General features: G+C 52.5%; 1 protein-coding gene across 5 annotated transcripts in view; it reads right to left on the bottom strand.

Annotated features, from left to right (window-relative positions):
• The window catches only part of Col16a1 (collagen type XVI alpha 1 chain), a 55,801-nt gene that overhangs the window by 7,031 nt on the left and 25,766 nt on the right, over nucleotides 1-23,004 (bottom strand). For 4 of the 5 annotated variants that reach the window (XM_036177366.1, XM_036177364.1, XM_036177365.1 and 1 more), the window contains 22 exons: nucleotides 22,899-22,946; nucleotides 22,727-22,780; nucleotides 18,459-18,512; nucleotides 18,236-18,268; nucleotides 16,128-16,244; nucleotides 15,896-15,937; nucleotides 15,714-15,800; nucleotides 14,874-14,918; nucleotides 13,977-14,021; nucleotides 12,321-12,374; nucleotides 11,744-11,797; nucleotides 11,178-11,231; nucleotides 9,777-9,821; nucleotides 9,596-9,649; nucleotides 9,358-9,393; nucleotides 9,025-9,087; nucleotides 6,877-6,948; nucleotides 6,652-6,705; nucleotides 6,000-6,044; nucleotides 5,781-5,825; nucleotides 5,444-5,497; nucleotides 5,004-5,057 (listed from right to left, as the gene is read on the bottom strand). In XM_036177366.1, coding sequence (XP_036033259.1) covers nucleotides 5,004-5,057; nucleotides 5,444-5,497; nucleotides 5,781-5,825; nucleotides 6,000-6,044; nucleotides 6,652-6,705; nucleotides 6,877-6,948; nucleotides 9,025-9,087; nucleotides 9,358-9,393; nucleotides 9,596-9,649; nucleotides 9,777-9,821; nucleotides 11,178-11,231; nucleotides 11,744-11,797; nucleotides 12,321-12,374; nucleotides 13,977-14,021; nucleotides 14,874-14,918; nucleotides 15,714-15,800; nucleotides 15,896-15,937; nucleotides 16,128-16,244; nucleotides 18,236-18,268; nucleotides 18,459-18,512; nucleotides 22,727-22,780; nucleotides 22,899-22,946 — 1,209 coding nt within the window. The remainder of the gene's footprint in view (nucleotides 1-5,003; nucleotides 5,058-5,443; nucleotides 5,498-5,780; nucleotides 5,826-5,999; nucleotides 6,045-6,651; nucleotides 6,706-6,876; nucleotides 6,949-9,024; nucleotides 9,088-9,357; nucleotides 9,394-9,595; nucleotides 9,650-9,776; nucleotides 9,822-11,177; nucleotides 11,232-11,743; nucleotides 11,798-12,320; nucleotides 12,375-13,976; nucleotides 14,022-14,873; nucleotides 14,919-15,713; nucleotides 15,801-15,895; nucleotides 15,938-16,127; nucleotides 16,245-18,235; nucleotides 18,269-18,458; nucleotides 18,513-22,726; nucleotides 22,781-22,898; nucleotides 22,947-23,004) is intronic. The other variant, XM_036177367.1, reaches the window with a different exon arrangement.

The following is a 23,004-nucleotide window of genomic DNA, read 5'->3' as shown; positions in this document are numbered from 1 at the left end:
CTCTGTAACCCCACATTCTGGGGAGCAATGATACTCTAACCCCTGGGGATGTCCCCTCCTAACACTGCTGGGGCTGTATCTGAAATGCCCACAGTCCAGAGGTCACCTCCCTCATCAGAGCGATACCTTCTCTGAACCCAAGAGTATTCAGCTCCTTCCCGGAGCACATTCCTCCACACCCCTTCCCAGAACATTCTGGTGCCATGGCACCTATACTGCTCATGTAAGACTCCTAAGGGGGGAATGCTCATAACTAGGGCCAGCACATAGCAGGGGACTAGAGCTGGACAGAGCAGTGTCAGGAGGAACCCAGTAGGTCTTCATCCATAGCCCCCCCCCCCCAATCTCTACCAGGACCATCGATCAGTGTACGACTCTTGATAATTAATGTGTAGGGAATTGGGGGAGACCAAAGTCTCCAGAACAGAGCCTCTGAACTCCTTGAGATATATAAAAATGGGGACCTGAGAGTTCCTTTTTTTCTGTCATGAACTAGTTTTAATGTTCCCAAATGCCTCCTGAAAATTAGACAGCAATGCTATACTAGCACTCCACTGGCTTCGCTTTCTCTGGAGCCCTATCAATAGGTGTGATGCCGTCACACTGATCAAAGGCTCCGATTGGCAGTCATTTGTGTCACTGATGAGAAAAGTGGATGGGAAATGCAATATTGCTTAACAAATGCGCTCTCCAATTCACCCTAACAGCAAAAACACCACCTGCCCACCCAGCTGCCCAGCTGAACTTCCTGGTTCCTCTCTTTCCTCCACTCAGTCCTCTCTTGCTTCAGACCAAGGGAACAAGCCCCGCACCTCAAAGTCAGATCTCCTGAGACCTCTGTTCCCTCTCCCTTCCCATCACCCATCCACCCACTTGTCACTTACCAGCCCTTCCCTGAGGATGCCTGCCCCAGGCTCTTGAACCCACCCGTGAGGTGTCTTTTTTGAAGCTCATCTTTTTGGGTGCCACACGCAGTCCTCAAGCTACCCCCATACCCAGTGTGATGGTCTTGAGGTCCCTCAGACACATCAAGCTCCTGGCTGTTCTTAGTTCTCTGTGTATCTGTGTCCCTTCTCCAAGGCTTCTTATAGCTGGCTCCTTCCTTCAGGGCTCAGCTCAGTCACTTCTTCAGCAAGGGTTCCCCTAAAGCAGTGGTTCTCAACATCCTTAATGCTGTGACCCTTTAATACAGTTCCTCATGTTGGGGTTGACCCCCAACCATACAATTATTTCACTGCTACTTTATGACTATAATTTTGCTACTGTTATGAACTGTAATGAGTCTGATACACAGGATATCTGATATCTCAACCCACAAGTTGAGAACTGCTGCCCTAAAGCCACCCCTCCCAGTTCTTCCCTGTAACATCACCTCATCACCTGGACCTTTCATTCACTTGTTTCCTGTGCCTGTGGGGAAGTCCTGTGGGATAAGAGCCCTTGTCTAGCTGGCTCTGTGCTGTGGCTCTGATTTAGAGCAGATGGTCAATAATTACTTACTGATTCTTGTGTCTGATAAGCAGATGTGAATGTGCACAGAGAACCCCAACAATGGTGAAAAGCAAAAACCACTGAATCTGTTGTGGAATATTCCTTTACACTGTGTGAAGATGTATCACTATGATTGGTTTATTTTCTTGTTGTTGTTGTTGTTGTTGTTGTTGTTGTTGTTGTTTTTCGAGACAGGGTTTCTCTGTAGCTTTGGAGTCTGTCCTGGACTAGCTCTGTAGACCAGACTGGCCTTGAACTCATAGAGATCCACCTGTCTCTGCCTCCCAAGTGCTGGGATTAAAGGCATGTGCCACCAATGCCCAGCAAGATCTTCCAAGCTTTCATAATTAATAATAAGTCTCTGTGTTATTTTTTGTAAGCTACAGGCCCAAAGAAAAAGTCTGCTACATATAGCATCCAATGTGGAGGCCACATATATCCACATAAGACCTGAAAAAGCTTTAAAAAGAAGTTTGGAACACAGAGTCAGATGCAGCTTCCTGGTGACCACAGTCTCTTAGCAGCATACAAAGACACAGCTACCCACTTTAGACTGAAGCCAGCTGCCAGCACCATGCACCAGCACCATGCACCAAGCTGAGCCAATGGCGGTTGACATAGCAGTTTAAGATTTGTCTCATGTGATCAGAGAATGATGAAGATGCTCAGTAAAGATGGATCTAGATGGGGAAGAAAAAAAAATCTCTAAACAGGTTATAGTGTGTTTAAAAATGTATGTGGCTTAAATAAGAAAAGAAAATGGGTATAAACAGTCATAGAAAAAAATAGTTTATAAATGATAAGATAAAGTCTTTAAGGAGAGAATAAGATAATATAAAAAGGATAAGCCATGTAAAGATGGAAAATACACCGAGAGTCTGGATCCAATATGGTGTCTTGTTGACTTTAAGTTTTTTTATTGCTGATGATCAAACAATACCTACTGAAAGACACTGGATTGTGGAAACTGCTAAATTAAACTAACCTATATATTTTTAAAATGGCTTAACTTCAAAATGGAAGTAAAAAAAATATGTTGCATTGGGGAAGAGGTTATGCTTTTGATTCCACAGAAAACAAAAGGCTGTGGATTCACTCAAGATTGATAGAGATCAGATTTGATTGGGGGAGACCCTGAAAATCCTGACTACAGACATAAAGAAATAAACCTTTAAAAAAAAACTAGGGTTGGGGATTTAGCTCAGTGGTAGAGCACTTGCCTCCAGGTTCGATCCTCAGCTCCAAAAAAAAAAAAACAACAAAAAACAAAAAACAACAACAACAACAAAACCTATATGACAGGTTACATATATTGTACCTGCTCAAACATAAAACAAAAAATCATCTTTGGCTGACTTGTGTACAATGCACAATCTGTACTTAGGTTAATGCAGATATGTATGTTACCTATGAAAATTTGTGTGTTTTCAGAGGTGGCCCAAGTGATCTAGCCTCTCAGAATGCCTGTATTGCATTTTTCTCAGAGTTTTGCATCCAGAACAGCTTCAACGCTGCTGGCTAAGATGGTTGAGTCTCACAGACTATTCTGGCCAGGACTTCAGATAAGCCTTGCACTTTCCCATTGCACAGAGACTGGACAACAAATGTTACAACTACCTCTCCGAGGACTTGACCATTATCCTAATTTTCTCAGGATCCCCCAAAGACATTATTACCCCAGACAACAGGAAGCAGTCTGGAGAATATGACACCCACATTCCCAAAAGGTGGGGTGGGTAGTTTTTAGTCATTCGGTAGGTTATAAATGTTTGTCATCATTTAAGGGGGTTGGTTACAAGTTGTTATTAGTCATGGTCAAGAAAAAAGCTAAACGAAGGAGATAAGATTCAGGGATCTCTTTCTGAAGGGACAAAGGGAGATATAGTGTAGAAATGATGGGATAAAAGGGTAGATTGTTGAGTCTACTTTTGAACAACTACTAGTCTCAAATATTTTATATTGGTATGGATCTTTGTATATTGATACAAATTTAAGGTTATTTTTGTTATACTGTATTATATGTTTTTATTTCTTGTTTAAGGTATTATTATACCTAGGCAGCTCATTTAAAAATGTAATGTAAAGTTCTAGTCCTTGAAAACTATTTAGAATAATAAAGAAATACATGTTAGTAGTCATCTATAACAATCAAACTTATAGTCATGTTAGATATATTTTCAAGGTCAATCAGAGACATATTTTAAATAGATAGATGGTCTCCAAACACTTCAGAGACCTTCTCAGGTCTTTGATGGAGTTGAAGACTAGATAGTTATAGTTTTCTTTAGTTATAATAGAAGGTAAATTGTATACAAAACTTTGGACTCACCAAAATAGGATTAATAATGGAATATTTTCTTTAAATTTGCAAAATGCAAATGGATTGGACACTGTGAATATAATTCTTACCTGACAGTTGTTCTCACTGTTTATAGTTTTATTATGTTAGAGTTAAAACTTTTCCTTTTTTTTTTTTTTTTTTTTTGTTGGTTTTTTTGGTTTTCGAGACAGGGTTTTTCTGTGTAGTTTTACGCCTTTCCTGGGACTCACTTGGTAGTCCAGGCTAGCCTTGAACTCACAGAGATCCGCCTGCCTCTACCTCCCAAGTGCTGGGATTAAAGGCGTGTGCCACCACCGCCCAGCAAAACTTTTCCTTTTTATTTAAACCAAAAGGGGGAAATACTGTGGAATATTCCTTTACACTGTGTGAAGGTGTGTCACTGTGACTGGTTTAATAAAAAGCTGGATAGCCATTAGCTAGGCAGGAAAAGGTCAGGTGGGACTTCTGGGAAGAAGAAAGGAGTCACCAGTCCAATGCAGAGGGAACAAGACATGCAAGAAGAGAGGTAACTTATGTGGCAACACATACATGAATAGAAATGGATTAAAGTTATAAGAGCTAGTGGGACAAGCCTAAGCTATAGGCCAAGCTTTCATAATTAATGGTAAGTCTCTGTGGGTTTTGTGTGTGTGTGTGTGTGTGTGTGTGTGTGTGTGTGTGTGTGCAGCCCAAAGAAAAAGCCTGCTATATATCAACCATACAATTATTTCACTGCTACTTTATAACTATAATTTTGCTGCTGTTATGAACTGTAATGAGTCTGATACACAGGATATCTGATATCTCAACCCACAGGTTGAGAACTGCTGCCCTAAAGCCACCCCTCCCAGTTCTTCCCTGTAACATCACCTCATCACCTGAACCTTTCATTCACTTGTTTCCTGTGCCTGTGGGGAAGTCCTGTGGGATAAGAGCCCTTGTCTAGCTGGCTCTGTGCTGTGGCTCTGATTTAGAGCAGATGGTCAATAATTACTTACTGATTCTTGTGTCTGATAAGCAGATGTGAATGTGCACAGAGAACCCCAACAATGGTGAAAAGCAAAAACCACTGAATCGGATGAGTTTAAAGTCCCTCATATCTCTGCCTGGTTAGGACAGCTCTTGGGGTACTACCAGCTTACTCATCCCCCAGTGCATTCATAGAAGCAGAGACAAAAGGAGTTTAACTCACAAGATGACCTGGGGGTCCGGGTCGTCCCTGGGGTCCCATGGCACCAGGCTCACCCTGCAGGAGTCACAGAAAGAAAGAGGTGACACAGAAACCAGCCGACCTGTATATGTATGGCTGCTTGGGAGGAGAGGGCTGACCAGAGCTGTGGGTACTGGCATGGAGCAATGGCCAGAGGGATGGACAGAGCTCTGAGCTTTAGACCCCAGCCTTCCAGGGCCTTTTGGGTTGTCCAATTGTCTTTCTAGGGAGGGGACCAGTTATAACTCTCAAGATGAAGAAGGATCAAGATGTGTAGTGTGGAGTAAAATTTCCCATCAGAAGGCCAAGGAGAGAAGGCAGCCACTTTGCCACTGAGAGGAAGGAAGAGGTTACCTACCATGTGGGACTTAGTGGAGGCCAAGGCTGCGTGACAGCGGTATGCCCAGAACCCCAGTCCTTACCTCTGCACCTGGCCGGCCACTGCTGCCAGGGGGACCTGGTTTTCCACAATCTCCCTAAAAGAGAGAGGGGACAGTGTATCTTAGTGTCTCCACCCCCATACTGAGCCTGGATCAAGGGGACTCTGCCACCTTGTCATGGCTTTGATCAGAGGGTCTCTGGCACCAGTTGGCTGGTAGGTGGCAGAGTCCTGACCTAGTTTGGTAGGCCCTAATGGCCTCAGGAAGCTAGGGTGCTGGAGTAACATCTCACCCAGAGGCCAGGTGGCACCCTAAACCCAGGCTGGGTTGCTATGTCTGAGGAGAATAGGGAAGCCCGCTCTCCAGAAGTCCCCCTTACCTTGGGCCCAGGGAGGCCAGGATGCCCTGTTTTCCCCTTGAAACCCTGGAAGGAAACGCAGGGAGATGTTCCTCTCACCTCCATCTGAGATGCTCCCCACACCTTCCTGCTCAGGCCAAAGCAATGGAGTCTGTTGCTGTCATAGAGTGAGGCCTTGGAGATGGGGGAGAGCTGAGAGAAGGCCCAGAGCTCCCAGCTCCTTCCTGCAGCTCAACTTACCGGGGGTCCCATGAGTCCAGGAGGGCCAATGGGGCCTGGGTCCCCCTAGAGAAAGAGAAGGAACGTTGAGAAAGTCTGGTCCAGCTCCGACCCAACTCCTTCCCCACTGCCTCTGCTTCTCTGTGTCTCTCATCCTAGGTAGGGACATCATGTGGGGCAGAGGGAACTCGGCCTGCCTCAGCCTCTGACTGGCTGGGGACTGTGAATGGGTCCCAGACCCTCTGTGGGCCTTCATTTTCTTTCTTTTGGTTAAGTATGGGGGTTAACCTTGATATTCTCCATATACCATGATGTTCCCACATCTCTCAGACTTCCCAGAAAAAAACTCAACCAAGAAACCAGGGCCTGCTCAGGCCTGTCATGGCTACAGCCTGATTCTTCCCAGAACCTAGCCTACTTTCTCTAGTTGCCCAAGTTTTGGGATATAAATGGCATCTCTGTCACCATCCTGTCTTTGCCAAGACCAATTCGCCTAACTTGGCTAAGTCTATTAGAAGGAGTGAGAGACCCAGGGAGCCTGATGCCAGCTGGGAGGAGGAGCAGCCCAGGAAGGGATAAAAGGCTGACTCTTCAGCTCACGTCATCAGGAGAAGGAGAGGGCTCCTGCCCACCCACCCCCTCCCACACACACACAAACACAGCCCCATCTTACTCTCAGGCCAGGCTTGCCATCCTTCCCATCCAGTCCATCCAGCCCAGCAGGGCCCTGCAGACAGGAAAAAGGCATTTCGGAATGCTATCTCTGGAAGTCTGACCCAGCCCCACATTGGCTCTCTCCACCTCTTACCCAACTCACATCCTTACCCATACATGCATATACTTCTCACACAGGTACTCCATCCCTCAGACCTGCTAGGCCCTGAGGGCACACACTCACCTGAATCCCGGGAGGGCCTGGTGGCCCAGGGGAACCAGGTAAGCCTGATGGACCTCGAATCCCTTCACTGCCCTGAAACCAGAACACCCAATGAAATCAGGGCTCAGGAGACTAGGGACCCTCAGGAGTCAAGGTATTCGGCTTCCAGGCCTAGTTTTGTCTGGACCTCACGGATTCCACTTGCTGTCTCCCTGGGAGCACATGCCCTCATCTGCTGAGGGCCCCCTTTTCCTCACTGCCTTATGGAGAAAGGTAGAACTCTCTCGCACTGGCCTCTTCTCGGAAGCCAGCATGTGGGTGGGTGGATGTGTTTAATTTATGTCACTCTAATGACATGCCATGTATGTGGGCTTTGAACCTCGAGGTGAAAAGGGTGGAGAGACTCCTGTACTCCAGGGGATCATGATCCCTCATGTGCTGCAGGCCCGCTGGGGTCAATGCTTTGCAAACACTCCATCTGCTTTGCAAGGATAGGGCTGCAGAGCTCACGGGCAGGGGGAGAGGTTCATGGAGACCAGGGCTCAGGGAAGATGTCACAGAAGTGTCACCAGATGGTGACCTCTGAAGAATGCCTGGGATGAGGCAGGAGGAGGCTAGAGGGAACCATGGACACAAAGATGTGGACGTGGTCACGTGACCGCCTGACCTGGGTGTCGGGACCCTTATGGTAGATGGATTGGGAGAGGAGGCTGGAGAGGTGGCCACCTGACCGGGAGGGTCCCCGAATAACATGCTGCTCTTTGTCAAGCAGACCAGTGCCTTTTAAGTCACATCCCAGAGTCCCGGGAGGTTGTTGGGGGAGCCTAGAAGCTGGGAGCATGAAGTAGGTTTCTGGTCCAGAGGACAGGACTCCAGAACCTTCTTCCAGGTCTCAAACAGAGCACCTTCCCTTGTGTCTGTATTATATGAGATTTTACATGAACTGCTGTCTAATAAGAGGCTCAGGGATTGTAAAATGGCCTACAAACACAGCCATAGTCCCTGGGCAGCCACTGAAGGCCCAAAGCAGGGCAGTGGTGAGAACAGACTGTGGATTGGGAGGTAAGAAGCTTAAGAAAAGGTTGCTACTTCCCCTGGGCAGGGGAGAGGCAGTGTCCTGGATCAGTGTCTGGGGGGGAAGGGGAGGGGCTGCAGAAAGAGAGGAGACAGCTACAGGCCGGGAAAGCCAGGGGGTGTTGCAATACCACCATCCACCAGGAGGGGTCAGCACAGTTCTAGCCAATGTCAGCCCCACTGAGCATTGTGATGGAGCAGCAGCCTGCAGTTTGGGGTTCTCTGCAATGATCAGCCTGAGGAGGACTCCATAGGGAAGGGATAAGTGGGAGCTGTCAGCCATCATAGATCCACCATAGATCCTATGTCTGATGGGTACTGGCTTGGGACAGTGGACTTGTCCTCTCTCACAGTGGGTGTTCATCTCAGCTCTGAGGGTTCCCTGCTTTTGGGGGGGGGGCCCAACTGGTTTTTCCTTACTTGCTTTTCTCACAGTGAGAGGCTAATGTGCGGCTTCAGAGGAAAGAGGCTCCCGGAGACTACAGAACATCACGGCTCCCTGTGGATCCCCTCCTCCATCCAAAGCTTAGAAATCAAGCTTGGAGTCTCTGACAGCTCCCACCCAGTACACAAGGGAACCCTGGCTTCTGCAGAGCCAGGGGTGTCCTCTCCAAACCACAGCAGGGCTGTGTGTCCAATCTATCAAGGCAGTCCCGGAGTCAACCAGTGTGGCGCTCCAAGGCTGCTGTCCCTATCCCTGGAGACAGCCAAAGGAGAGAGGCGCCCTCCTCCTCCAGGTATGCCCTCATTCAGGGGATCCCTTCTTTTCCCTTGGCTCCTTGCCCTCTCTGCTTTCTCTTGAGAAATGAACTGGCCGCAGCTGGCCTGTCACAGTCTAGTTGTCCACCTCTACCGCCCCGTGCCTCCTGCTCCACACTGCTTTCACCAACTCTCCTGGCAAATGGGAGCCCAGGACACGCAGAGGCTGCCGGAGGGCAAGGGGAGGGCAAGGTGCGGGGCCACCCACAGAGCCATTGGTTGCTGAGCCCAGCCTTAGAGCAATGGAGTTGTCTGTGAATGTTCTGAAGGCCTGAAAGGTCATGAGAACTTCCTGGCTCAGATCTGGGCTTCTGGCAGATGTAGGTTTCGACTCACCTTCTCTGCTTGGGGGCCAGGTGGGCCAGGGGCTCCAGCTTTGCCTGGGAATCCTGGGGGACCCTGTAGCAACAAAGAAGCAGGCAGAAATAAAAATAGGCCTCCATCTCCCTTCTATGTGTGTTTCATCTCTCTGTCTGGCCCTCTGTGGTCACCCACAAGGCCCGCTCTTCGGGCCTGGCTCCCAGAATCTGCGGTGGCCATCAACACGCACCCCCCCCCCCCGCTCCCATCTCTCGACCCCCTCCCCAGGTTCATTTTCATCCAGGGAAACCATCCAGGCCTGCTCTTCCCAATGGGACCACATTACAGGGAACTTTTGTCTTTACTCACCGGTGGGCCTGGAAAGCCTGGCTGGCCTTGAAATCCCTAGGGGAAGAAGTGAGGAGGTCACCCCTTTGCCTGGCCACTCAGGTGAACAGAAGAACAAGAAGGGCTGCCTCAAGTCTCCAGGCTCTGTCCTCATGTTCCAGAGATGGCCAGTAGGTGGAAGGTGGGAGGGTGGTAGAGGGGGTAGAAAAACTGGACCTAGTGATCAGCGCCTTCAGCCCTGCCCCCAGGCATCACTCACCTGATCACCCTTCTCACCAGAGTTCCCTTGGGGGCCTCGCTCTCCTCGGGGACCCTGTCACCACAGAGAAGACTGTAACTGAAACCCAATCTTCCAGTCCTCAGGCCACAGGGAGGGGCCAGGAGGCGCCCTTCCCCTCCCTCTCCCCACCCCCATCTCCTTGGCCTGCTCACTCACTCACCGCTGGGCCTTGGGGACCTGGAAGGCCTTCAGATCCTGGTGGGCCCTGAGGACTCAAAGGAACAGAATCAATCACTCAGAAACACGAGGCCTGGGGATGGGCAGGGTCCGCGGTGGGCTGATAGGATTCTCCGCCTGGGCCCCTCGGTTCCCTGGAACCAGCCTGCTAATTAATCCCTGCTACCTCCTGGTCCACTCCAGCCCGGCCAACAAAAAGCAGCTGATCTCTCTTAGGCACAGCTCCGACTCTTGCTCAAAAGCCTTCCATGGCTCCCCTCTGTCTAATAAATGAGGCATGTGCTTCCCACTCCTGCTGGATTTACAGGCATCCTGTAACCTGTCAGCAGGCACCCTTCCCTGCTTCTCTTCTCTCTCCTCTTCCCTCGGCTGTGTCTTGCTCAGTCCAGACTGCTCTTCCCTGAGCACGCTCTGTGGGTTCACATCCCCAGGCCTGGACATCGCTGTTCCCTCTATCTGGAATGCCGACCATTGCTCATCCCTCCCGTGTTGTTTCCTTAGCCCTTCCGGAACCGATGCGTGGCCCCGAGCTGCTCGTGCCAGGACCCTCCCGTGACCCAGAGAGCTCCTTCCACCCCCATTCACAGCTCAGCTCTCAGAGTCCTCCCTGAGAACCCCCTCTCTCCCTTCTACACAGGGTCCTCATACTACTCCCGACCCTCCCCACCCCCACTCTGCCTGCCCAGGGGTCTCCGCTCTCATCATATCTATTTATTCATGTTCTGGCTGTTTCCCACTGCAGGGCAAGGCACCCAGGGCCTGCTTTGCTCGGTGCCTCAGAAGGACTCGCAGCACGCAGCATGCCTAGGAGACAATCTCGTTGCGGATTAAAAGTGTGGCAGTGTTGGCTGAGTCCCATGAGGCCTCGCTGACATTTGTGAGGGGGAGTGGTAAGGCTCCGGCTTGAGCTTGGCGGGTCCCAGACATGAGGGTTGAGGTTCCTCACCAGAAAGACTTGGGCTCCAGCCCAGGCGCCTCCACCAACTCCCTAGCTGGCTGCAGGACACTGGGTGAGTCACGTCACTCGGGAGCCCGTGACCTCATGTGCTAGCAGTCCCAGCTCCCTCCTTCAGTGTACGACCCCCAGGAAGGTGGCCTCGATAGAAAAAAAGGCTCCTGGCCCTGATCTGACAGGACTGGGGAATTCTGCCAGCTGACTGGGCCCTTCCTCTCCTCAGTTGCCTTCTCTGCAAGAAGCCTGCTGGGATCTCCTCACAGCCTCAGCCGCCTCCGCAGCCCCCAGCTGGTGCAGAGACGCAGCTGGAGCGACTCTGGGGCGGGGGCAGCAGGGGTCACAGGCTCCTCCTCACAGGAAAGTCTCCAGCCCTGCTGATGAAGGTGGCTGGGGGGCGACCCTCACATCCATAGCCACGCCACAACTTACCGACTCGCCCTTCTCCCCTGCAGGGCCGGTGTATCCTCGCTCTCCCTTGATGCCCTGACAAAGGACAGCAGAATTAGCTCTGTGGGCCGCCTGTGGTGGGGGCTAATGCAGGAGGCTGGGCTGCAGCTGGTGCCCAGAAGGGCACTTGAAGGCTGAGGACACCAAAGCAGGGGACTAGAGGGGGAGACGATAGCCAGTGTGGCCACCCACCCTAGGGCGACCCACACTGGAAAGGCCTGAGGATGCCTTTGTAAGGAGTAGCAACTCTCAGATGTCTCCCTCACTCTATCGAAACCCTTTGGGCAGCAAATCTCAGTTCTTTCTGAGTCTGGGACTCATAGGGGCTTCTGAGAGACTATCCCTTCCCTCCATTGCAATGGTGGGGGCAAGCCATATTACCAAGGGAGCCAAAGCAGAGTGTGTGTGTGGGGGGGTCTACAGGGATGGCATGGCAGAGACCGAACGTTGGGGAAGGGGGGACGTGGTTGAGGGACACCCTGCCTGGCCCTGTTCACACCACCAGACTGTACCTCCAGCACCCCCAGAGACACAGTCCTCTTACTCACAGGTAGTCCTGGGGGTCCCATGGCACCGGGGTAGCCAGGTTGTCCTGGAGGACCCTGCAAAGAAAGGCAGGCATGATGATGGACTGGCCCTCAACATTTCTGTTACCCCTTCCCTGTGTGAGAGTGACCCCAGCCTGAACACCTGGCTCGGCTAGCCAGCAGGTGCCCATGTCCCCCTCCACCCTCCGCCCCCCTCCAGGTACAGTTACTATTCTGGGCCATTTCCCAAGCCCAGGTTCTCTTGGCTAGGTGACAAGCCCCAGGCTCACCAGAACCCTGGGAGCAGAGTGAGAAAGGAGGCCCAGCATGAGTGGAGAGGGCCAGGCATGCAGGAGGGCGCACAGTGCTGGAGGACGAGGGAAGGAGAGGACCCCCCAAAAAAATGGCAGATAGGAGCCGGAGCTGGACGTGTTCCCATGGACACCCAGCTCCGAGGGATGTGAAGTCCTTTCTTGTGAAGCCCCCAGCCCTTCTGGGTCAGGGCTGAGTGGCTGAGGAGTTCAAACAAAAGCATCTGCCTCCCACTCAGTGGCCACCCCTTAGCCAGCTCCACTGGGCTCCTGGGGCCCCTTCTTACCGGCTCCCCCTTGTCGCCTGTCAGGCCCGTGAGGCCTCGCTCTCCTTGAAGGCCCTTAGAGAGAGAACTCATGAGGAACTGCAGAGGAGGGTAAGCCTACCTAGCCCGGACTCTTCCCCGCTCCATGCCTGCCTCTTTGCACTCTGGACAAAGGTCACGAGTGGCAACCCAGTGTCCCTGGCGAAGTGACTGTCGTGAGTGTGTTCTGGAAGAGTGAGTGAATGTGTAAATCCAAACGTGTGGTGCCTTTCAAGAGGCAGCTTCCAGACAGGCAGCAGCAGCAGAGACACACCCCTCCAAGTGAGTGACTGGAGGCTGTCTGGGATGCACCTTTACGAGATGCGTCCTCCTTCTTGGGGGAGGCTGCTAGGGCAGGGGGTCCCACAAATGATGTTCTCACATTACTTACCTGCCCCAGTCCCCACCCAAGCCCCAAATCACCATCTTCAGGGATGCAAGGGACAGGCACAAGAGGGCTCTCTCCAGAGCAATTCCATGTCACTCGGTAGCATGGAGAGGGACATCTGTTACAATCCAAGCCCCTCATTCCGCACCCTGATCTCCACAGCTCCAGCTCACCATCACAAACATCTTTTCTGCCCCCCTTATCCCTCATGCCCTCTAGAAATGGCACCCAAACCTTTCCATGACACAAGACAGATGGCTAGACAGACAGAAGGCCCCTTCACCCAAGCAAGCAGAAACAGACATGGCCCGGCCAGGGTTGAAAACATGGGGACAGATGGGAAATACGACAAGGAGAGGCCCTGGTCCATGAGCCTCCACCACCAGGCCTGGGAGGGCAGGAGACAGCCCCGGGAACACGGATCCAACAGACAAGAGGTTTAGCTTCCATGACCCAGGAGTGAGCAACAGACGACGATGACGAGGCAGAGCAATTAACGACACCTGGCAGAAGGGAGAGCCCAAGGCCCTGGGCACAGAGGGGCAGGGCCCTAACACCAGAAACCCAACTGGCTGGGACTGCATGCCCAGCCTTGGAGCAGCCTGGGCCGGGAGCCAAGGAAGAGGGAGGAAGAGGAGGCCATGGGTTTCCTCTAGCTGTGGGGAAGGGTGCACACAGGGCTGCCTGTAAATCCCCAGGATGCCTCTGGACAGTCCTACCAGGCAGCAGGGCAGCCAACCTGTGCCAGCCTGCAGTGTGAAGCCCTAAAGCTTTGGCATCTCTGCCGGGCACAGAGCCAGGTGCCTGGCAGGGTCCCAAGAACTGCTTTCAGCAAATCTTCAGTCCACACGGCAGTGGTGGGAAGCGGGAGGCCAGAGTGAGCCGGGAGAGATAAAGGGGCTCCTTCACAGAGGCCCCAGCTTCCAGGAAGAAGGTAAAAGAGACCTGGGGGGGGGGGGCAGAAGGGGAGTGACTAGGGGCTTGGAGGGAGAGGGAAACAGGGAGGTGAGAGGGAGAGAGAACTCTGGAGGACAGGATGAGGGAGCAAGAAAGAAGTCAGAGAGAGGCTGGGATGGTCTCCAAGCCACTGGGACTTAAGGGAACCTGTGTCGTTAGCTACTACCATGCCTGCAGGGGAACGAACAGAACACCAGAACACGGGAGGACAGGGCACCACAGGAGGAGGGACAAACGAAGCCACAGAGACCTGGCTGCCAGGAGGGGGAGGCGGAGTGGTGCTAGGTTCTTACAGGCAATCCGGGGGAGCCAACAGTACCAGGAAAACCTGGGGGGCCCTGGTGGGAGAAACAGGTACGTCACATCTCACAAGAACAGTCACCCTGGGGTGGCCTGGAGGCACAGTCTGCAGTTGGGAGCTTTGGGGGGAAGTGGTCCTGGGAGTTTTTCAAGGTCACTGGAAAGGAATCTTATCAGAAGATGGCCGCCGCTCCCCTAGAAGGGACCTCCACCGGCAAATAACAGCAGCCTCCCCAGCCTGAAAACCCTTCCCAGGGCTCCCCAAGTCTGCTTTCAGTGGAGTAAAAAGCCTGTTCCTTTTGATCCTGCCCTCCTCCCCCACCACCTGACCACCAACATCCCTCAGGTGAGTAGTTCCAAGGCTTCCACCAGCCATTTTTTTTTTCTCCAAAGAACACACTGCCAGCACTTCCTGTTTGTCTAGTCACATCCTTCTTGCTTCACCAATATCCCTGAGGATTCTGGGTGGAGACCCCCCCCCCCCAGCCTGGGCTTTGTAGACTTTCCCAGAGATGGCCCCACAGAACGATGGAGGACACCATCCCAGGCCCTTAAGTTAAGTAGAGAGATCTGCCTGGGCAACCATATACACCTTGCCGGCTGTGGGGCTACCTGGGTCCCTAGTGTGGTATTAAATACAGCAAGGAAGAAGTGGGGCCCAGATGCGTGCCCCTGAGGGCCTTCCCTAAGTGGGTCCACAGACAGTGGGGGCAGAGCAGGGCATTCCAGGCGGGGGTTGGGGGGCACTGTCCCAAAAGATGCTCTCACGACAGGCAGGTAAGTGTAGTGGGTGCCCTGCCTGGCTTCTTCGGGACAAGGCACCAGAACGGTGTCTGGGCTAGGACTTCCTGAGATCCGTTCAAACAGACCAGAACATCAAAGATACTTACAATAGGGCCAGGAGGACCTGGAGAGCCCCGCATGCCAGGTGGACCCTGCAGAAGAACCAAAGGAACAAGATGGGAGTCTGAGGCTGTGCTACAGTACCCGAGGCTGCAGACGGACAAGACTGCTGATGTCAAAATAGAACCATTTAGCTGATGTTAAAATGGCCTTTCATGCAGTTCATTCAGTCATCCAACAAACATTTATTGAGCAGCTATTATGTGCCGGGCACAGGCCCAGGGGCTGGGAACATAGCCATAAACAAAACATTAGAATCTCTGCTTCGTGGTGCTTATGTCCTAGAGGCGAGGTGAACACTAACAAATAGAACACAGCTGGCACATAGTTGGTGCTCAGTCCACACCTGTGGAACATTCTAGAAGGAAGTAGACACACAGAATGTTGGATGGTGTGAGTATGATGAAGGCAAAAGAGCTTGGGAAGTGTGGGTGGGGGGAGCTTGGGAAGGGTGTGAGGGGAGCTTGGGGAGGGTGTGAGGGGAGCTTGGGGGAGGGTATGGGGAAGCTTCAGGAGGGCTTAGTGGGAGCTTGGGGAGGGGTTGCGGGGAAGCTTCCATTTTAGAAAGAGTGATTCAGGAAGGCCCCACTGAGAAGGAAACATGTGACCTGATTGCTGAGGGCCAAAGCAGGCCTAGAGAAGAGGGGTGCCAGGAGATGAGGCAGCTAGGAGGAACCAGCATGCTTGGGGGCCGGGAAGCAGAGGAGGTCGAGTGGTGAGGGGCTCCAGGCCATGGGAAACCCAGAGGAGCAGGGAGTGCTCTGGGCAGATGTGGACCCCTGTATCTTTGAGGCCTACCTGGCTGAGGGCCCGGTCCTTGGTCTTACCTCTTCTCCTCTTTGGCCAGGCAGCCCTGGAGGACCAGGTAGGCCAGGGTTCCCAGGACAGCCAGGTTCTCCCTCACTGTTGTCTCCCTGGGGTGGGGGATAGAGACAGCAGGGGTGAGTGTGTGGGTGGGAGGAGGAGAAGGCAAGAGGGACTGGTGCAGGGAAGGTGAGGACTCGCTCACCCTGGCCTCCTCTGCTCGTGGGCGCTCCCTTCCTGTGAAGCACTGTGGTAGACAAGAGAGGCTCTGTTGGGTAAGGCTGGTCAGGAGGCCTCTGGTATGCACATGGCACCACGCCAGGATTGCCAGCTACCCCAGCCCAGCCTCTACCAGATGGAGATGTCAGGACCAGCACCAGGGAGCCCTCCTTCACCAGGGAAACCTCCCTACCAGCCCGCCTCTGCCCAGTTCCTACCCTAGCACAGTTGTCAAAGCCTGGCACACCGGGGATGCCCTGGTCTCCCTTTTCTCCCTTCTCCAGGAGGAAGGCTGGATGGGCTGTCTGGCTCTGGGCACAGTCTCCACAGATGCTCTGATGGGGGCAATGGGAAGGACAGAGGGACCTGGGTCAGAGAAGGGCAGGAAGGGCCTATGGGGGATGCCCTCTCAGAATCCAGGCCTGGGCACCCTGCCCAGCAGTGCTCTGTCCTCAGGGGACCCCGATCCCAGCAATTGGCTCTGCGCTTCCTCCAGGAAGAGACTCAGGTAGGGCCGAGCCAGAGCGCTTTCCAGACAGGCGTGTGGGAGGAGGCGGAGGGACCCCGCGGAGGGACCATCTGTCCCGGCTGTTCCTGCAACCTGCACCCGCAGTGAGGACAACCTCCAAGGATCCAGGATGAAATGACTGGACCCCAGTGCCAGCACCTCTGCCTAGGGATACCAGGGGCAAGCCAGAGGAACAGGCCCTCTGTGGACACTCCCGGGGCGGGCCTGAAGCTCACTGACTCCACAGGCTCCACAGGTCCCTGGGTCTGAACTGTCCTTACAGGAAAGGTTTCCTGTGACTCAGGCTTTGCCCTTCTTGGTCACAGACTGTCTGAGGGACCAATGGAAGCTGTTGGTCCTCTCCTTCAAAACTAGTGAAACTAGCCTCTCATTTCAGGGGCCTCAGGAGCCTGGAGTCTCCCGAGTTACCAGGCATGGTAGCTGGGTCCCCCAGACAGGAGCCCCACACTCACCTTCACTATTCACAGCAACACCCAAGGATAATGGCCATCGTTTCTCAGCACCCACAAGGCCATAGACTGTAATGGGCCTTGGTACATAGCACATTTAGTCCCCCGGGGTACAACGAGGTCGATTATGTTATGAGCATTGTGGAGAAAGCTGGTATTCAAAAGAGGTGGTGTGATTTGTCCAGGTAAGCCTGGATTGGTCCCTGCCTGTCTATGTGGAATCAGCACTTCCTCTGAGCTGTGGACATGGTGATTGCCAGGACTCCCAGCAGGCTCTCCAGGCTGCCATTTGACCCCTCCGACAGGCTGATTCAGTTCCCGGGTGGAACCTTTTGTGGGACACATGATTACAAAGCCAGCTTGTGAAATGTTGGAAGTGTGTCCCATCTGGGGTTAGAGTCACATCCTCGTCACTGTCTGGAGGGCAGACTGGGGGGACTCAGGCTCCGCCGAGTCTAGGAAAGCTCGGGGTCTCATTGCCACAACCCCACTGTGCTCCAACTCATGGCTGCTGCCAGGTTAACTCAACTGCCTCCACCAGCTGCTTCTGGAAACATCTGTGGCTCAGAGAGGGGCAGGGCCGGCAGTTCTCAGACTGTGCTCTGACCAACGCTCACTGGGGTGTCATGATGTGCATGGCACTGACTAGCCAATGCTCAAGAGAGTGTCTGGAGGAGGAGGATGGGAAAGGAACTCTGAGGATGTGCTAGCTCCTGGAGAGAGGTTCAGCCAGCCTGCAGGAATGACCCAGCTGGATTGTCACTGCAGGAGGTGACTGAGCAAGGGAATGGGGCACAGGATGGGAGGGGTACAGAAACCTTGGTTTCCAGAGGTCCCCAAGAACTTGGTCAGCCAGACCAGGCCACACAGCTCTTTGGTAGAACTGCAGGCTGACTCTCCTCCACAGTTGCTTTTCAAGTCCTTCCTCCTGCTCAAGTCTTTTCAAACTGACCTGACCCACCCCAGCCCCTTACCACTGTGCTGTCACCCCTGCACTCTGCTGTGGAAGCTTTGGGGCCCTGCCTTGGCATGATCCAGAGAAGCTATGGTGCTTCTTTGCCAGCTGATGCAAGCTGGCTTTAGGCTGGAGTCTGCCACCAGGCACGCACCAGGTGGGGACCTTCCCAGCATCCCTTTAAGCACTCATTCAGCAAATGTTGCCTAGAGGGTTGTTACAAGCCAGAGCCCAGCCAGACCCTCTGAGGCAGATGCTTAGAACACCCTTCCCCTGTGAGCAGGGAACGAGCAGGCTCAATCTGCTGCTATCTGTTAGGTGGCAGGCAACTGAGCACCCGCTGTGAGAATCCCCTTTGGCGACACCTGCCAGCACCTCCCTGTGCCCTCTTACCTTGAGGAGCTGCTGCTCGATGGGTAAGGATCCCTGTAAGAGACAAATGTAAGCTCTAGCAGGCCGCGAGGGGAGGTTTATACAGCCTAGAGGAGCATCCAGCCTCAAGATCGATCGGGAGCGAAGGAGGACCCCCCACCAGAGCTAACGGGGGTTGGGTGGCCAGCTCAGCCCTGAGAAGGACAGGAAGGACGATGGCCAGTGTGTCCTGGCTGATACCCACCAGCTCGGCAGTGAGCCCAGGCTGCCCTGGCAAACCGTTGTGTCCTGGTACTCCCTGAAGCAGAAAAGAAACAGATCAGACCCCTCTCCTGGTCTAGCACTCTCCTTGGCTCCCTGCTCAAGCCCTGCCACCTGTCCCCCCCTCCCCCTCCCCCCACCTGCATGGGTGAGAGCTCTGAAAGTCTCACACAGTTGGGGGCTGGGGGAGCCAAGGAGGCACGGGGGGGGGGGGGGTGTCCTCAAAAGCAGTTCTACTGGGAGCATTTCCTTGTACCACAGGTCAGAAGTTGGACAGAGGGTCTTCTTTTTCTTTCTCTTTCTTTCTTTCTTTCTTTCTTTCTTTCTTTCTTTCTTTCTTTCTTTCTCTCTCTCTCTCTCTCTCTCTCTCTCTCTCTTTCTTTCTTTCTTATTTATGTATTTTGGTTTTTTTGAGACAGGGTTTTCTCTGAGTAGCCCCAGCTGTCCTGGAACTCGCTCTGTAGCCAAGGTTGGCCTCAAACTCACAGAGATCTGCCTGCCTCTGCCTCCTGAGTGCTGGGACTGACAGTGTGGGCCCCATGCCTTCTATAGGTCTTCTATAGGGTAACTCTGTGGTCTATACTAAGTCATTTCCCTGTATTTTCTCATCAATCATCATCATAGTTTCCTGGAGGCAACAAGCATTTTATTGTCACCTTATAGACAAAGGGACTCAGGGAAGCTCATTTGCCAAAGGTCACAGGTTAAACAAGACAGACTTGAGACTCAGAGTGAGGACCACTGGCCCCCACCCTCCTTAATCCACTGATGGCACCTCATGCCTTGAAAATATCCCTATAGTGTAATCAGACCATCTAAATGCACCAGCAACTGCTGGAAGAGTGGGAAGTCCGACTCTGCGCCTCAGTTTCCTTCTCTGTAAAACAATCATCATGTGTGGCTTCGAGGAGGTGATGCTGTGAGGCACACAGCACTGAGCCCGGATGTGGGATGTAGCAGGATACTCCTGTTACAAGCGCCTCCCAGCCTCTGGCTTTCTTGCATATTCACAATGCACATTTGCATATTAAATACCCTGCTGAGGAAGGGAGGATGTTCCATTTTGCATCCCCCAACACTCCACAAAGAGGAGGTGCACATTAACTAGTGTTGGATGAATGCATCTCTGCACAGCCTGTTCCTCCTGGTACAGGATTTCCTGGGCTTACCCTGAGATCTGGCCTCCCTTCGTGACCCAACTCCCAGCACTGGAACAGGCCAACTGCTTCTGAGTAGTTCCTTCCTATATGGAGCAGGCTCTCTCACTCCTGGGTCACCACCCAGTGTGACCACAGGGTCCAGAACACGTGGGTAATGCTTTGAATGTTTTTGTTTAGAAATGGTCTCATGCAGCCCAGGCTGGTCTCAGACTCACTATGTAGGTCTTGAACTCTGGTCCCACTGCCTCTACCACCTAAGGGCTGGGATTACAAGCATATGCCACCCCACCCAATTTATGGGGTGTTGGGGATCCACAGGGCTTCTTGTGTGCTAGGCAAGCACCCTACCAACTGAACCACGCCCCCTGTTCCTATAATTCACTCCTGTTCCCCACTCTCCAGTGCTGCTGTGTTACTTCAAGTCTGAGAGCACCGTTATTTCTTACCCTGATAGAATTACATATCCATGTTCTCCTCTACAAGTGGGAGGTGCAGCCTGAGCTTGACTACTACCTTCCAGTTATAAAAACCTTGGGCCCATTTCTTGACCTCTGTGCCTTGGGCTCCTCATCTGGAAAACGAATCAGGATAAAATGACACCTGCAGGCATTGCAGATGATGCAGCCTTGGGCGAATAAACGCCATCCACCTCTAAGCCCATCTCTGCATGGAGAAGCCTGGCGCAGGGCAGGTGCCTGTGTGTGGCAGCCTCAGGTTGGTCATGGGTACTGGCCATCAGATATGATTCTGGGTCCTGGGATTACACTCAGCACTTTTTCCTGCCCTTGTTCCCCTAGTGTGGCTTGGCACAGCTCACACTATGCTAGCTCTCCCTGGTTAATGGGTCACTCTGGAATGACTCAGCCACCGCAAGCAAACTACATGCCCCCCTGCCGACAGATCACTGAATGCTGGCACAGCGCGGGAAGCTCGGACACTTTCCTCAAAGGCAGAGACTGCCAAATGTGTGGTGAGGACTGGTTCCTGGTGAGAGGACCCCTGGGGATTGTCCTGAAAAGCAGAGGGAAGGAGGAGAAAGGGCTCCACTTGGGAAAGCTCCGAGTTGGCTCTTTAATACCTGGCTGGCTGGGTGACCTTGGACAAGATATCTTACCTCTCGGGGCTTAAGATGGTGTGACTTAGGGGTAACACCACCTTCCTTCTGGGGTTGGGGTTCACATGAATGAGAGAATGGCTATAAAATAATAATAGTGAGCACTGTGGCAATAGCTAATGCCCCCAGGGCATCACTGTGTGCCAGGAAAGATTGCACATACGTTGCACACACAAGCTTATTTAATACCCACAAGAAGCCCACTGAGGCAGGTGCTATAATTATCCACATTGAATACATAAAGGCATGGAGATACTGCGAGATTAAATAACTTGCCTAGTATCACAGAGCACATGGCGGAGATGAGTCTCAAACTGAGGCTGCCCTGGCTGTGGGAACTGAAGTGGACATGGGTCTCAGCTCCTCCTAATATTCTCTCCCTACTAGCTCTGGCCTCTGTGCTATTTCCAAGGATATCATGGACATTCTAGGCCTTTGTACCTTCTGCCTTCCCTGCTAGGAATGTATCTCCCCAGGGGTGCTCCTCCCCAGGGATGCTCCTCCTGGGGTCCTCCTCAGGGATGATCCTCCCTAGGAGTGTTCCCTTCCCAACAGACTCACTTGTATTTCTTTACATTTTGATTTAAGTCACATTTTATTTTATTTGTATGTGTATACATGTTCATGTGTATGTTGGCATATGTGTGCAGAATCATGTGCCTATGTGTGCATGTGTATGTTAAGGACAGATGTTAACACTGGATGTCTTTCTCAGTTGTTCTCCATCTTAATTTTTTTTAAAGATTTATTTATTTATTTTATGTGCACTGGTGTTTTGCCTGTATACACTATGTGTGATCCCTTGGAAATAGAGTTACAGACAGCTATGAGCTGTCATGTGGGTGCTGGGAATTGAACCCAGGTCCTCTGGAAGAGCAGCTAGTACTCTTCACTGCTGAGTGATGAATCTCTCCAGCCCCTCTCCATCTTATATTTAACTTCATTTATGTGTGTATGTGTGCATGTGTATGTGTGTGAGTCAATGCGTGTGTATGTGTGTGTGCACACACACACAGGCACACAATTGCCACAGCAAGGATATGGAGTTCAGAGGACAGCTGAGGATTTAATTCTCTGCCTCCACCTTGTGGAATCTGAGGATGGAGGTCGAGTCAGCAGGCCTACATGTGAGCACCTTTATTGGTAGAACAATCTCACTAGCACTCTACGTTAATTTTTGAGACAGAGTCTCTTGCTTAAACTGGAGCTCACCCGTTAGACTGGTGACCAAAGAGCCTCTTGTCTCTGCCTCCCCAGCACTGGAGTTATGGGCACAGGTCGCCATGTCTGGCTCTTTACATGGATCTGGGATCTGACTTCAGGTCCTTAGGCTTGTACAGCAGCCCTTTGCCAACTAGGCCATCTTCCCAGCTTCAAATGCACCTTTTTTCTTTAGTATTTTTCACAAAATACTGAAGGTTTGGGTTTTCCCTGTTCTTCTCCTGCTATCCATCCCCACATCCAGCTTTATCTCCCTCCTTAGCACAGACCACTCTCTAATAGGTTAGAGTTTATATTCCTTTGCTTATTGCCTGTCTCTCTTGCAGGGATTCTAACATTTGGTCCATTGCATCTAAAACAGAGCCTGGAAAAGATCATACAGGCAGAAACGCATGTCACACCAACAAATGCTGACCCCCTGCCCCAACAGGGGGCTGTACTTTATACTCTGTACCAGTATAAAGCTCTGCCTCGGAGCCTGGGTTCCTGCTAGGCCTGGCCTTCAATCTTAATAGTGGGGCGCTTGGGCTAAAACACAACAGGACATTCCTCAGAATAAGGCTAGGAGTCCACCAGCCTGGCCCGGGACCTGTGAGCCTCCCATGCCAGGCTGGGAAGCCATAGCAGAGAGAAATCATGACAGAAGACAGAGGTGTGAGTAGGGAAACAGTGCACTCGGGTCCAGCATGGAGGAGGTCCCCCGACTGCTTGGGCCCTGCTCCCCCCAAATGCCAGACTCTCTTCTCAACCTTTTACCTGCAGTCCAGGCATTCCGGGAGGACCTGGTGGTCCAGGGACACCTGGGGGACCCTGTGGGAGAGAAGACAAAAATCAGAGGGGGAAGAGAGCTCCCTGCCACATGGACGGCAGTGGTCCGGTGGGAAAAGTCGCGACAGGAGGCAAGACAAAGGAGACAAGCCACACACACCTGCGGGCCCGGCTGCGAAGAGCTGCCCATCCACAGTCCCGGAGCACCCTGGGTGGGAGTGGGGGCCGCAAAAGAAGGGAGAGGTTACAGGCAACGTCTACACCAA

Source organism: Onychomys torridus, chromosome 2, assembly GCF_903995425.1.
Source record: "Onychomys torridus chromosome 2, mOncTor1.1, whole genome shotgun sequence".
Lineage (NCBI taxonomy): Eukaryota > Metazoa > Chordata > Mammalia > Rodentia > Cricetidae > Onychomys > Onychomys torridus.
This window is presented reverse-complemented; position numbering and strand designations above follow the sequence as displayed.